At 39.2% G+C, this 14,017-nt stretch overlaps 1 protein-coding gene across 1 annotated transcript in view; it reads right to left on the bottom strand.

Annotated features, from left to right (window-relative positions):
- Positions 1-10,729: 10,729 nt before the first annotated feature.
- The window catches only part of hsd11b1la (hydroxysteroid (11-beta) dehydrogenase 1-like a), a 3,420-nt gene continuing 132 nt past the window's right edge, over positions 10,730-14,017 (bottom strand). Inside the window, exons 1-6 of the mRNA XM_043222316.1 lie at positions 13,890-14,017; positions 12,440-12,570; positions 12,164-12,367; positions 11,910-12,003; positions 11,659-11,824; positions 10,730-11,365 (exon numbers count right to left, since the gene is read on the bottom strand). The exon at positions 13,890-14,017 is cut by the window's right edge and continues 132 nt beyond it. Of these exons, the coding sequence (XP_043078251.1) occupies positions 11,152-11,365; positions 11,659-11,824; positions 11,910-12,003; positions 12,164-12,367; positions 12,440-12,570; positions 13,890-13,977 (897 nt within the window). The 5' untranslated portion in view covers positions 13,978-14,017 and the 3' untranslated portion in view covers positions 10,730-11,151. The remainder of the gene's footprint in view (positions 11,366-11,658; positions 11,825-11,909; positions 12,004-12,163; positions 12,368-12,439; positions 12,571-13,889) is intronic.

Genomic DNA, 14,017 nt, shown 5'->3' with positions numbered 1-14,017 from the left:
GGGAGGCAGCAGGCACGGTCCGCTGCTGCTTAAAGACTTGGCCGTGGAGCCAGAGAAACATCTGGTCCGTTTGAGTCGTGCAGATGCTACTTGGACCATCTCCATCTCAACGAACCGTCTGAAAGAATACGGCACATGTAATAATGAGCTCTTTCTCTTCAAATGGTCTCATCCTCAGAGCATTTGGACCGAGATGAGGCAGTTTCAACAGGAATATAATCTGGAACGAATCGAGCAAGTTGTAACTCTGACTGGCGAATCTCAAGTTCCCAGTCTCTTTTCATGTAAAATGGCTGAAATACTGTAAAAGGCCAAAGTTCTCAGCATATACATGGCAAAAATCCAATATGTGTTCGGTGACAAATTGAAGGGCCATTATCAGCCATTGTTTTTCCTGATCTGAAGGCCATATTGAAACTGAATGAATTTCCATGCTAGCCTGAGCTAATCTATGCTGGTTGAAGCTGACAGGGTTTGTCTGGTAAATGTGGCCAAGAGTTTAACTGTCTGTCTGTCTATTTATATGGGAGTCTATATCTATTTATCTAGCTAGCCTGCTAGCTAGCTATCTCTCTGTTGTTCGTTCTATCCATCCATCCATGCATTTGCCTGGCTTATTAAACTACAGTCATGTAAAGTTCCTTAATTTTTTGTTTTTATTCTTGTTCTCTTACATTTAAACTATTTGCTATTGAACTCCAGTAACTGTATCGATTAATTAATTCATTTGTTTTCCAGCAGTGATAATATTTCATTACACTGCAGCAGATTCTTTATCCGTGTCTGATTTTGTTTTTATTTCAGGGCTCTTTAGAGTGTGAAATGTATAATTTTTAACATCACAGCTAATGATGGTGAAGGGTCTGCTAACTCCTGTGGTGCCATCAGGTCATTTAAAACTAACCAAAGGGAAGTGGTGGGACCTGATGATACTAACAACTTTAGGTAATATTGCTTGCTAAGCACAGCCTTACTCATCTACTAGCCATCAAAAAAATTCTCAAAAAAGCACAAATTTGCCAAGTGCGTTTTTATTTTACAGTATTTTATGACCATGTGACTTTTCATCCACCTTTATGCTTGAAGAAAAAAACTATAAATGGGTTTGTTTTAGGCGACACGATGAGGCTCAAGCTCACACACACCAAGATGGCGCATCCTGATGGAAAAACTGCTGTGACACACACACAAGATCTTGCGGGTGTTTCTTAAAAGCGAGACACAGTTCCATGTGGCCCTGGAGAGCCGTGAAGCCGGAACTGCGCCATTCCTGGTCCAGTCCAGACAGAAGGGCCTGTCTGGAATGCAATGTGTTGGCCATCTGCAGACGGATGTTCACAGCCGCTCTCCAAAGACCAAACACTCGCCTGAGAAAGTCCACATCAGAACATCGGACGGTGGCAGCTGTCCAATTTTGTCATCTTTTTGCCGTTCATCTAAGAGCGTAAAATGCAGAAACCCATTCTTTGGTTGATTTATTGATTCAGCAATCAGTCCGAACCATCTGCTCGCATGAAAACTAGGTCACGCCGAAAGCTGAGCAAGGAACAGCGACCGTTTTGTCCGCGAAAAAGGTTGCTCTAAGAAATATGCAACTTTTATCAACACCGAGTTCATCAGGACACGCTCGGGTGACGGAACGAGGATGGAAGAAGATGAAAGACTTGCGCTTTCTCTCTGATCCTTTGGTTCGCTCTTATTGTCTCCTCAGCGTTCTCCTGAGATGAGGGTTATGGACTATAGAGAGGTTGAATTTGGCTGCACTCCAGCCACATCTGCTCTACTGCTGTTGCACTTCTCTCTCTTGTATTTTTACACTTACCGCTCTCGTTTTTTGCGCACACACTCTTCAGGCTTTAGCAAGACAGTAATGACACGTTGCCTATGGATTAGAATTGAACCATAGCGTTCCTTCATTTCCTGATTCAGTTAGGTAGATGACAGGATAAAAATGGCTCACTTAATAAGTTACCTTATTAAGTTATACCTTATGGTTTTAGGGTTTTTTTTCCATTTCTTATATTTATGTCTTTGAAGATGTAGGCCACATTTTTTTTTAACATTCCATTGATATTTTTAAGACTAACATGTCACTTTTAAACAAACAACAAAAAAAAACAACATTTTTATACATTTCAGAACAGCAACCACTCCACATTTCTTGTTCCTCCATAACATCTATATCAATTAACCAAATTATAACCAGATTTTACCCAGAGATGAAATTTGCCACGTTTCAGGAAGTTGAAACTGAAATGACATGAAGCCAAATGTATTGTAACAAAACAGAAAAACAAACTTAATTAATTTTTTTGATATTTTTTGACAAATATCAAATTAATTGTTCCATTTTTCGTGATTCATCATTTTTGCTCCCTCAAATTCCTGAAAATGTCAAATTATTTTTTGTTTAGTTTATTAAATGTCCAAATATAAACATGTTCACTAAATACATATTTTTTTTTCCTCTTTTTTTTTCAAATATCTTCATGAAACAAATTGGCATTAAATTTAGAATTTATCACGTTTGCTCATCCAAATAAATGAAAATCTCAAATTATTTTTCGTTGAAATATTATTAATTAAATATCCAAATTCAAACACCTTTACAAAATAAATGCTAAAATATACAACAATAATTTATACATTTATTTTTTTCAGGTAACTTGAGAATAAATGTATATATGTGTGTATATATATATATATATATATATATATATATATATATATATATATATAATCTCAGATAGACTTTGCATCTAAAGTCTTCATTTATGTAGATGATGGTTACAGGTGGACATTTAAAATTAAAGTCGATTGACAGCCAACCAGTATATAAAGATACACCTTAATTAACCTTAGATACACATTAATTATACCTTAAATACCTGATTTCAGCAGCTCCATGTGAATGTTCATGTGCCAGGAAGAGAGGATGAATAACAAGGACACACTGAACAGAGGGAGGCGTGTGTATGTCTGTCGGAAAAGGGAGCTATAGCTGGGAAAAGGAAAAGTAAAAACAAGGCCCTGTCAATTAGTTGCATCTAATCAGTGACTGTTTAATAAGACACATCTCTCTCTCTCTCTCTCTCTCTCTCTCTCTCTCTCTCCAGCACTGCACTGTGCTTGAACCTGCCCTGGATGCCAACAGCAGACAATTATAAACCTCGTGAGGCGCTCACTGCACAGAGAGGGGGGACGGACGGAGTCGCGCACTGAACTCCTGACCCTCTTCACACACCAAGCGTCTGTTGTGGACTCCGGGAGGTGCAAGATGGGTCACAGCAAGCTGTGAAGGGGAGACCGGAGCTGGGGGAGATTGGGGCATTGGAGGGAGGCATAGAGAGGGGGTGGATGGAGGGGAACAGTAGCTACTGTGTAGAGAGATTACCCTGCTACTGTGCTGCCTTCAAAGCCACAGCTGAGATGTAGAGTGCGTAGGCCAGATCATCTGCAAAAAAATTGGTGATCTGATCATTTATGTTCTGCAAATGGTTGTTTGCAGTACGTTAGGTTCATTTACTAAAGGAATAATTCACCCAAAAGGGGGTATTACTGATCTTTTATTAAGAAAAAAACAAGGATAAAATATCTCGAGGACAGACCTTAATTTGCGCATTTAAAGGGACAGTTCACCCAAAAATGCTGCTATTAATTACTTAACCTCATGGCTGTCCGAACCTGTAAAACTTTTGTTCATCTTCAGATTACTACACAGATTAAGATATTTTTGATGAAATCCAATAGCTTTCTAATCCTACATAGACATCAACGCAACTACCACGTTCAAGACTCAGATAGGTAGTTAGGACATTGTTAAAATAGTCCATTTGACATTTATATTCATGTTATGAGGCTACAGGAATACTTTTTATTCACAAGATTACAGTTTTATTCAATCATTTCTTCTCTTACGTTGGTTTTCTTTGAATGTATTATCGCAGCATCATAACATTACAGTTTGAACTTATGTCAGTAGGGTCAAAGGGTCTTCAAAAATAATGTTAGTGTTTTTCGAAGATGGTCTTATGGGTTTTGAACTAACGCTTTAAAACCAACCCAAAAACGTTGACTTCTAGAACTAGAAATGCTAAAATGGCTAAATCTCGACAACATAAAATTGTTATCCTTAAAGCACTCTATCATTTTTATTTCATTTACTGGTTATCATGAGAACACCCAGTTTTGTCCCATTCGGTCATGCCATCCTATTTTACTATATATTAGCAGATATGCACATTTTAATGAAAACTATACATGGAAATAACCCACTGCATTTGGTTTAAATTTCATTACCATTTAAAAGCAATTTTTCAGTGTAGAAAACATCCATGAATCAGAAAACCTTATTGTGATGCCACTATCATAAATTTAGAGGGACAGTCTGCACATTGACAGGGCATAAAAACTGGAAACTTTTTATGCATTTTGAAGGGGACATCCCCCTCACCACGGCCCCTCGAATCGTTCCTTGGCCTGGCATGAATAATACAGTGTTTTTAGTTGTCCGTCTGCGTGAATGGGGAACATTTTGACAACATTGCCCTCTGTACGTGAACGTTTTCAAAAACGCGGTGGAAAATCTTTTCTGTTTTTAATAAATGACTGTTGTGTGAACGTACATTTTTGGGTGAACTATCCATTTAAGAAGTGAACTCTGCATAGAAGGCCTTTTTAGTGTTTTGTTATTCTCATCAGAAGGGGGCAGTCTTAAAATGTTAGATAAAAGTATATATCAGCGTTAAAAGGTCAGTAATTATTTTTAAGCAGCAATCTACAAGTTATAATGTAACTTAGCCTATATATTGTCTGTTCTACTGTTTTCTTTTTTCAATGTGAAGAGTTCGATCCCACAAATTTCACACAATTCTCTCGCAAATCATCGTAGATCAGTTTACAGCTGCACAAGTCCAAAGCCAATGGCAGTGGATGCGGCGCAGTCTAAACAATTTCAGGGTCATCCTTAGGAAAACAACAGGTTGCCCATGAAAGGTTTGAGTGTGTGTGTGTGTGTGTGTGTGTGTGTGGGACAGTGCCTTCATGCATAAATGTATGAATACATGCGGTCAAAAGTCACGGAACAAGATGTGAATGAGATACCAAATTGGTAGATCCTGTGCAATTGCTTTTTACGCTGTCGTTTGCATACACTTTGAAATTCGTCTTCTGGGGGAATCGCTCCCAGATGTTGGATATTTTCTTTAATCATTTCCATTGGTCCGCTCTCACGCTGTGTGAGGTGACATGCCGTATTCAACCAACCGTCTCTCTGTTTGCCTCCAAGTCATATGTGAAAATTAAACCATTTATAATTATTAGTTAGACAGTATTTGAAAACTTTGATACGTTAGTTATGTATAAAGTAAGTAAATAACTCATTATTATCAATAGCGACTATTGGTGACAGTGTTCAGTGGTCTTTTCATGACGTATAGGGTATATATTTCTATGACCAATTTTTGACAATCTTCTTGAGCTCTTCTTTCTTCTCCGTTTGACCTTCATATCACCCCTTTATACTGTCTCATGAGCCACTGCACCAAACAACACTCGTTGACCAACCTCTCTCTTAAGTCTGTGTCTTTGTCCTTCTCTCAAACTCTTTCCTTCTTCTCCTCACCTTCCTAAAGAGGTCAGCTAGGCCCCAGACAAGCACGACACACACTTGGGAAATTCCAGCACGGCACAAAAACAGATGCAAGAGAAGGGGAAATTGCACGCTTTGTCTCTTTGAATGCAGCACTGAAGATCTAGCTGTCCCTGTCACATGTTAAAAAGACTTATTTCTACTAGTTCTAAAACATATCGCTTTTATTTATATTGTTGGGATGGTTTACACTTATTCATTAAGCACATTTTTACGTCTAATTGGAAAGTCTAAGGTTTTTGGTGTTCTACGTTATAAAATCTAACCTAAAGTAATCGGCTTACTATTTTTGTCATGCTCACCACAACTGCAGGCTCTGCAGTTCACTGTCATCAGCAAAATGTCAAGACTAAGCAAGGTTAATTTAAGGTCACATTTTCCTTTTATAATGTGATCTTCACTGATGATCAACTGATCCCACATTGACTCTGAAGGATGTTCAGACTGGAGACGTGGGCATGTTCAAGGGTTTAACCCCATTTGCCCTCTCTTTTATTTAGCCTGCTGATTTATGAGAGCAGGGAAAGAAGAGAAACAGCCATGTCACTGCTATATGATCGTCAAAACGACCTAAACCAGATTGGTGCCGCCCACAGAAGCCTCCAGTAGGTATGTAATGAGAATGCGTTGCTGCTTCATGTATTTGCAGCCATGTGTCATTGCTATGGTGCTCAATTTTACTTTGTTAGTAATGTCTTTTTTCACATGCGATATTCTTAGATTTTAGTCAGTTTCGCTCTGTGCAAAATGAAATCAAATTTTAGTCACCAATGCAAAACATTCAAAATTATAATAGGCTGTGCAATAATTTACACTGTTTCAATATTTACCAAAAGCAATTTTGTAATACAGTATTGTAAAAATGTCAACGCTTTAACGCGACACAACGTACACATTCAGACTAGCAAGTGATGTAAGTTAAGCAAATTTTTTTGTTGCAGAAATATTTTATTAATCTCATATAGGATGCGTTTAACTTGTGGACAAGCAGTTTGTGCAAGTCATTCGCGGACATTATTTGAAACAAACATTTTCTTTCTAGATGTTCTTTCAAAACTGTTTTTCTAAAAACAGAAAAAAACCAATACAAGTTTTTAGATCTTACTGCTACGTTTTAATGCATTAAAACGTAGTTGCAGTTGCGTCTCGTCTCTTGCATCTTTTACCGCTTCTTGTGCGTGACATGGCATTACAAAACAACATCGAGCTTAAACTTAACTTAAAAGTTTAACCCCAAAAATGTAGGCTTGCTTGTTTAATTCCACTTCTTTGTTTCTTGCAAAAAGCCGTTTTTTTAAATGCTCAAACGCTTTAAAGTTAGGTGGATTCTGATTGGTTGTTAATGCTTTTTTTGGTTTGTTTTCCTTTAACATCTAGAAGAAAATTTTAAAAGCGGTTTCAGGGATGTCATTATCATTACGGTTGCGGGGTAGACTCTGCTATTTTCTTGAATTAAAGTGATATAGTTATCGTTATCGTCCTTGTTGTTTACAGGCCTTTACACTGGACAGCCATTTAGTCAGTTTACCGCCTTAGTGATCGCGTTGTGTTTAAAATTCAAACCAAAGACTAACTAAAGGAAGCCTCAGTTGTTTGTCTGATTTGTTTTTTTTTAGATGGCTGTCCTTTTAACCAATCTCCCCACCGCAACGGCAACCCCTACCCTGCCCCTTTCCTCTGCTCCAAACGAAATTCTTTGGAAAGTCATCTTATATCACCCTTTGAACGTGCATTGAACTGTAAAACCGCCCCATTGGAAACAAAATAAAGGGATTGAGGATGGGAGGAGAGAGGGGGGTGGGGGAGGGGGCGAAGGAGGAGAATTATAATTCTTTGCAGGCCTTCGGTATTAACCCAAACACCATCGCTGTCAGCGGCTCCGGGAGGGAAGCGCGAGGGCCAAACATTCAGTGTTAATTGGCACTTTGTAAGCTCCGAGCCTTCCCTTTGTGAAAGGTGGAGGGGATAGAAGATGGGGGGGGGGAGAGAGAGACATAGAGAGAGAAAGCCAGTTCTTGTTCTTGCTGGGCCTTGTTGAGGGTATTTATGGTTCACTTCTTATCCTTTGTTAATTGGTCTTTCTCTCCTTTATGGAGAAAAAGAGACAGGGAGAGAAAGAAGAGTTCATCTAACCCCCACTCCGCCACCCATGTGCCCCCGAAACAGGAGGGAAAGAGAAGGGCCAGGGTACAAAAAGATGCGTAATTGTGCATGGGACTTCATTAAGCTCAGATACAGGGAGGATACACGTCCAAATAATGCCTGCAAACACGTTCAGACTCACAGCAGATGCCCCCTAATTATTTAATCAATACATGACCACAAAAACAAGCCAAGCCAACGGACAACCGCACAAATGATTCCTGTAGCAAGTGGGAAAAAGCAATAAATAAGCCCAAATATCCTTTTGTTGTTCGCCACCATCCATTGAAAAATCTGTGCTTAAAGGTAGAATAGTAAGACAGCGAGTTGATAAAACCATTGAGAGGTGCGTTTCCCAAAAGCATCATTAGCCAACTATGGCCCGAGCTCTGTCGTTACCAGCATGGTTCAATCATTCAGTATTTGCCAAAATCATAGTCCAAATGTACATTCGCAAACAGCTTCACAAACGTATGTGCTTGGAATGCAAAAGCGTAGTTTCTTGTTAGTAAGACATATGGCCTTAAATAGGTATGCTATTGGGCATAATAAGCAAGCTGACAAAATCTATTTTTCATCACTTTTTCAATAAGTGCCATTTTTGTAGACTGTGCTCAAATTGCTATTTTTGTGGTGAATAATAAATCCGTTCAAGGTTGTTTGCCTTCGTGATCTTTAATCCAAATCTGAAAATGCTCTTCCCCTCAAAAATGACTAGACTTCTCTGATGACATCAGTTTGACGACTTGGGCATGAGAGTGACATCCTTAACCACGCTCCTTAAACCTTCAGTGTTCATTTCTGAATAAAACCCCTACTCATGGTTCCCTTTATTATTATATATATATATATATATATATATATATATATATATATATATATATATATATATATATATATATATATATCTAGTATGTATTCTGTGCATAGTATGCACATTTTCTGTATGCATGGAATACCCAGATGACCTGCTATATTTCCTGGAAGTCCACAGAAATCAGTTCAGAAGCTGTGTTTGATATGTGAACTGGAGGCGGTTATTGTTATTATAAATGTAACACTTTTATATGTACATATATGTATATATACATGTGAAGTACAAGCTTTTGGTGTGTATCACCTTTCAAAGATATTAAATAATAAAAATCATAATATCGCAGTAAAATAAAGCATACATTTTCAATAAAAACTTCACTAAATATTTGAAAAGGTAAAATAAAACGCCTTATTAATGATACAGTGTTATTAGATGTGAATAAAGCATTCGTCTAATAAACATTATATGACAATTTTCTAATGTAATTAATATATTAATAATACATTAATAATGTACAACAATTCCGAAGTATAAATATCTGCCATCTAACTACTGTTTACACACCTTTTGCTAAAGAAAATTTTAATACAATAACTTTGTGTAAATATAATTATCTTACTTATTACTTAATCTAATTATCTTCGTGTAAATGCAGAGGCAGTCACACAAACTAGCACAGACCCATAGTGCGTGTTTGGGTCTGGATGAAGGGTCCTAATTAGAAGGAGGGGAGGTAAAGGGCCGCTTCTTTGGCCCGCTTCGCAGCTCTCTTGGCCTCTTCCTCCCCTCCGCTGAGCGTGTAAACAATAACAGCGACTGCTCTGAAAGGACACAGGTGTCGACCATTGTGCGCTTTTTTGAAAAGCATGGAAAGAGGGAGGTTAGAATGCTAGAGGGTGGGCTAACACACCCTTTTCATCCTCCAGCGTCTCGCAGGGAACGGTCCACAACATCAGCGCTTCAGTTTCTAGATTCTGCTAGTTCAGAACATCGGGGGTCCTTTTGAAAAGAGGGTAGCCATTAAATCTAGTCGATTATTAATTTTATTAATAATAAAATTTACAGTTTTTCTTATGGTTTTAACATGTCGGGATAACGCGGAAATACCTAGTTAGACAGACAAAGTGAGCTGAATGAACTGGTTTATTGAATAGATCCAAATAATTGTTTCATGAATCAGTCATAACTTCTTGGTAAATACATGTATCTGCTAATGTCCTAAATGGGATCAGCAGAGTCAGATAGATAGATAGATAGATAGATAGATAGATAGATAGATAGATAGATAGATAGATAGATAGATAGATAGAGAGTTCAGTTCATGTCCATGGTGATGCTGGAGAGGGTGGGGGATTTATTGCTCAGCATTAGGAGCTCTAATCTGTTGCAGGTGTTACTGGCTGCTCTCCCAGCCAGCCGGGCCCGTTCCTTCCCCCCGGAGGCCCCATCACGAGCGTGTATACGGGCATGTGTGGGTGTGCGTCTGAGAGCGAAGGGGAAAGTGTGAGAAAAAAAAAAAAAAAAAAACAGCGTATGTGTAATGCATAAGGCAGTGCACGTTAAGGAGGAGGAGGTTCTGGCTTCGATTTCTCCCCTTAAACCCAGTCAAGTGCACGAGAATTGATACAGTCTGGCTTAACTTCGGTTCATCCGGCTCTTCTGTGAATTTGATGCGTTACGACCCACCCGCGATAATTGCGGGGAATTAATGTGGAGCATCTCTCTAATGAAGGGCTCATTTAGAAGAGAAAAATCTTAATCTCGTGCAATCTATCCACCCACTGGACGGACTTTCGGGGGACACGTGCGAGCGCAACGAGTTCGTTGTCGCTATTGTCGAGAGACTGCTGCCCTCTCTCGCTCGCATCGTGTTACAACACCCGAATAATTCAAATAATATTCCTTACAGGTTAAAGGTACATTTAAAAGCGTGATAGCAGTCTGTAAATCTTCAGCGCTCTCGTAGGCGATTACCTCATTCGCATAAATGGCGGGAACTACAAGCGGACAGCGTGTGCACTTATCGACGCAATTCTTTGCCTTCACCACAAATATCTTGAAACTTCTCGTTTTATTGTGTCGTATCTGCGTATTTTATCAGCAATAACACTCAGGCAAGATTTCAGTGGGACATCTTTACTGTAGAGTTTACAAACATCGATAGCGTGTGCGGCTGATAAGAAAGTGTGAGGTAAGTCCAGAGGGCTTTACAGAGCTGAAGCAGACAAAGCAACTTCCGTTCGGCGTCCTGATTACATGAAACATATGGTTTTTGACAGCTTCTGACACAAAAAGTGCACAACGTTTGCGAACAGGGAAAACACACAATGCTAAACTCTTTTAATATTTACCGCAGTGTGTGCTTGATGATGTAATGCAGATCACCTTAATCATAAAAAACTTCTTAGTAGGGTATAGCTTTATTTTTGGTCTTTAACAACAGAGAGAAGAACTCATCACCCACATGAGCACCGGGGCTTGGCGCGTAAAAGCACGATACGTTAACCTATAATGCTCCGCTCCACGAGTCGATTTTCCGCTGTCATCTTCCAGAAACTTGTTCTTTGGTAACTTGTGGATTATATGTGTAGGACTTTTGAATGGCCTGGTCCCTGGCGTATGGGAACCAATCCCTGAATATACAGGCGTAGAAGGTGTACCAAGGGTAAAAGGTCTCAGGCCGTCGAGATGCTCCAGCTTCGATAATGTGCCAGGCAGCTTCGTGTGAAGGGTAGGCAGTCATATTGATGTAACCTCTGCATTAAACACAACGGAGATATGAAGAACGAGCCTTTTATCTTGTAGCTTTAGTGGTCATGTGTGATAAAGAATGTTTGAGTTGTGTAAGTAAGAGCTATTTATGACCACAAATTAGACTTTGCCTGCAACGCTAGACAAAACGTAAAACGGTTTGCTGTTTTGTGTATATATATATATATATATATATATATATATATATATATATATATATATATATATATATATATATATATATATGCAATTTATTTATTAGCAAGAACCAAATGTCTTAATGTTAGTTTGTTCTTACTTGATTTTCTCCATTGCGCTGTCTGTGTCGATCAGGCCGAGTATGCAGATGGTTATGGACACTTTGCTTTTTTGCATAGCTAGCTCATGCTGAAGGCCTCCAAAGAAACCATTGAGTGCAAATTTCGTTGCGGCATACGGCAAAGCAAAGGGGCCGCATATTTTACCTGAGGTAAAGAGTTGGACGTTATTCCAGCATCTGTTTGTTTGTTAAACCAGTGACGGTTGTGAGAAAAGAGTCATTTTAATCACCTAGCAGGGAGGAAACCACAACTATCGATCCGTTACTCTTTTCAAGAGTTGGCAGAGCTTTCTGAGTCATCTGTGCGTAACTAAGAAAATTGACCTACAATGAATGAAAATGAATGACAAATCAATCACGTCTTAAATATATGTCATCAAATGTAACTCACACTTTACCCAAAAACTGTTTGAACGAGATTTGAGAACATTGAGAACTTTTTTTAACAAAGTCAATACAAATAGCTTTCGTTGTGATTCTACACCTCTAGCAGCCATCGAGTGTGCTCCACGTCTCCATCCCACATTCCGTATGGACTGGGCCCGATGTGATTCAGAACCAGGTAATCCAGACCCCCGAGCTGTTCGATGGCGTACTGCACGACCTTTTCAGCCTCCGAGGGGCTCGCCATGTCCGCAGGGGCGAACAAGGCCCTTTGAGCTCCCAATTCCAAGCACTTACTCGCAACCTGAGATAAATGGAGCAATCAGACGTCCCCGAATCATGTCAACGACGAATAAGAGAAGAACACCCGACTGACCTGTTCTAGGACGTTTGCTCTCCTCGCCGTGATAACGAGTTGGGCTCCTAAACGGGCGTAGTGGTACGCCAGCTGCTCGCCGATGCCAGTACTGGCGCCGGTCACCAGCACCCTGGAACCTTTCAAGGACTCTAAAAAAGACATAACCTCTTGAAAAAAAGTTCTCGAGCCATGGACACCATGCCTATACTGACCGTGAGCCTCAATAGAACCCTTTATCACAAGAGATGCTATTTCCATGCCCGTCGACCAATGGGTGAACGTCTGAAACATGGTGTTGAACAGAACAAACACTTAAAGCCATTGCATACCGAGTCTGTTTATGGTTTATCATCCTTTCTTGAGAAAATGCAAACAAAACCAAAACGTATACCATGGAAAAGGCATGGCTACGCGGGAGTGTAGACGAATGATCATCGTTGCATAAAGGTCAAATGACAAACCCAGCTTTCGAGGCTATCTAGGTTTGTCACAATTTATCAGTTTGTTAAAACATTTCACGTACGGCCTTTTCCCATTAGTCACGTTGATTGTGGGCAGAAAGCTATATTAAACTTCTCCAATAGCCTCTCTGTACTCCAACAAACACTCTGTGGCAACAGTGATTATTCTGAGTGTAAAACAAGGTGCTACAACAGCCGCAGGACAGAGATGTTCCTTTGCTTGTCACACATTCTTAATTGCATGAATGTCACCGTGGGCTGGTAAATTAAAGCCTTGACTGATTCTTGGTGGGGCTTTTGACTCAATATTTGTACATGAGAAAACATGTGGTGATCTCCGGGGCGCTTTTATAATCATCATTCAAGTTCATTTTGATGACCATCAAATGTTAGACACCAAGGGTTATCTGTTGCATTGCCCGATGCAGAAAATCAATTTTCAATAATCTTAGCGGGAGATGATCCACTCTATTTTAAAACCGGTACGAATTGCCAGTTCAACAGAGTTTAGGTCATGTTTCTTTCTTACACAATCGTTCATTCGCTGTGATGGTTATTATGTTTAATTCGAAAACTATTTTAGCTAGCAAAATGACATATAATGCATCTATTTATGCACATATTTGTTACCTTGCCTTGCACAACACAGCCAATTATATCTCAGAGAGAACAATAAATGACATGACTACAGTAGACTATTTTTGATCATTTCTGAAAAATGACTTATTTTGTTGAATGAACCCTTACGGTGTCTGGTTTTTGAGCCTATTAAAAAAAAATAGGAAAACAACGTATCATTTCAAAACCATTATACAATAGAAAACAGCCTTGACAGTATTAGGTCCACCACAAACCTTGCCAGAAGAAAAGAAGGAAAACAAATATTCACCATAAATCCTGGTTTGACTAATCACGGGTCTCGCACATGACTTTAAAGCTGTGTTATAATCTGCGGGTATTAAAGTTTATTACAGCACTTAGATAAACAGAAAGGGCATTCAACTCACCTTTATTAAATGATGGAGCGCTCCATCGAAACGCGATGAAAGCAACGCATGTGCTGCCCAGCAACAATAACTTTGCGTAAAAATTCATTTGTGTACGATTAAAATGCACGAAAGTATGCAGTTGATCA

Source organism: Puntigrus tetrazona, chromosome 22 (genome assembly GCF_018831695.1).
Source record: "Puntigrus tetrazona isolate hp1 chromosome 22, ASM1883169v1, whole genome shotgun sequence".
NCBI classification, from domain to species: domain Eukaryota; kingdom Metazoa; phylum Chordata; class Actinopteri; order Cypriniformes; family Cyprinidae; genus Puntigrus; species Puntigrus tetrazona.
The sequence above is the reverse complement of the archived record's forward strand: the minus strand, read 5'-3'. Positions and strand labels throughout refer to the sequence as shown.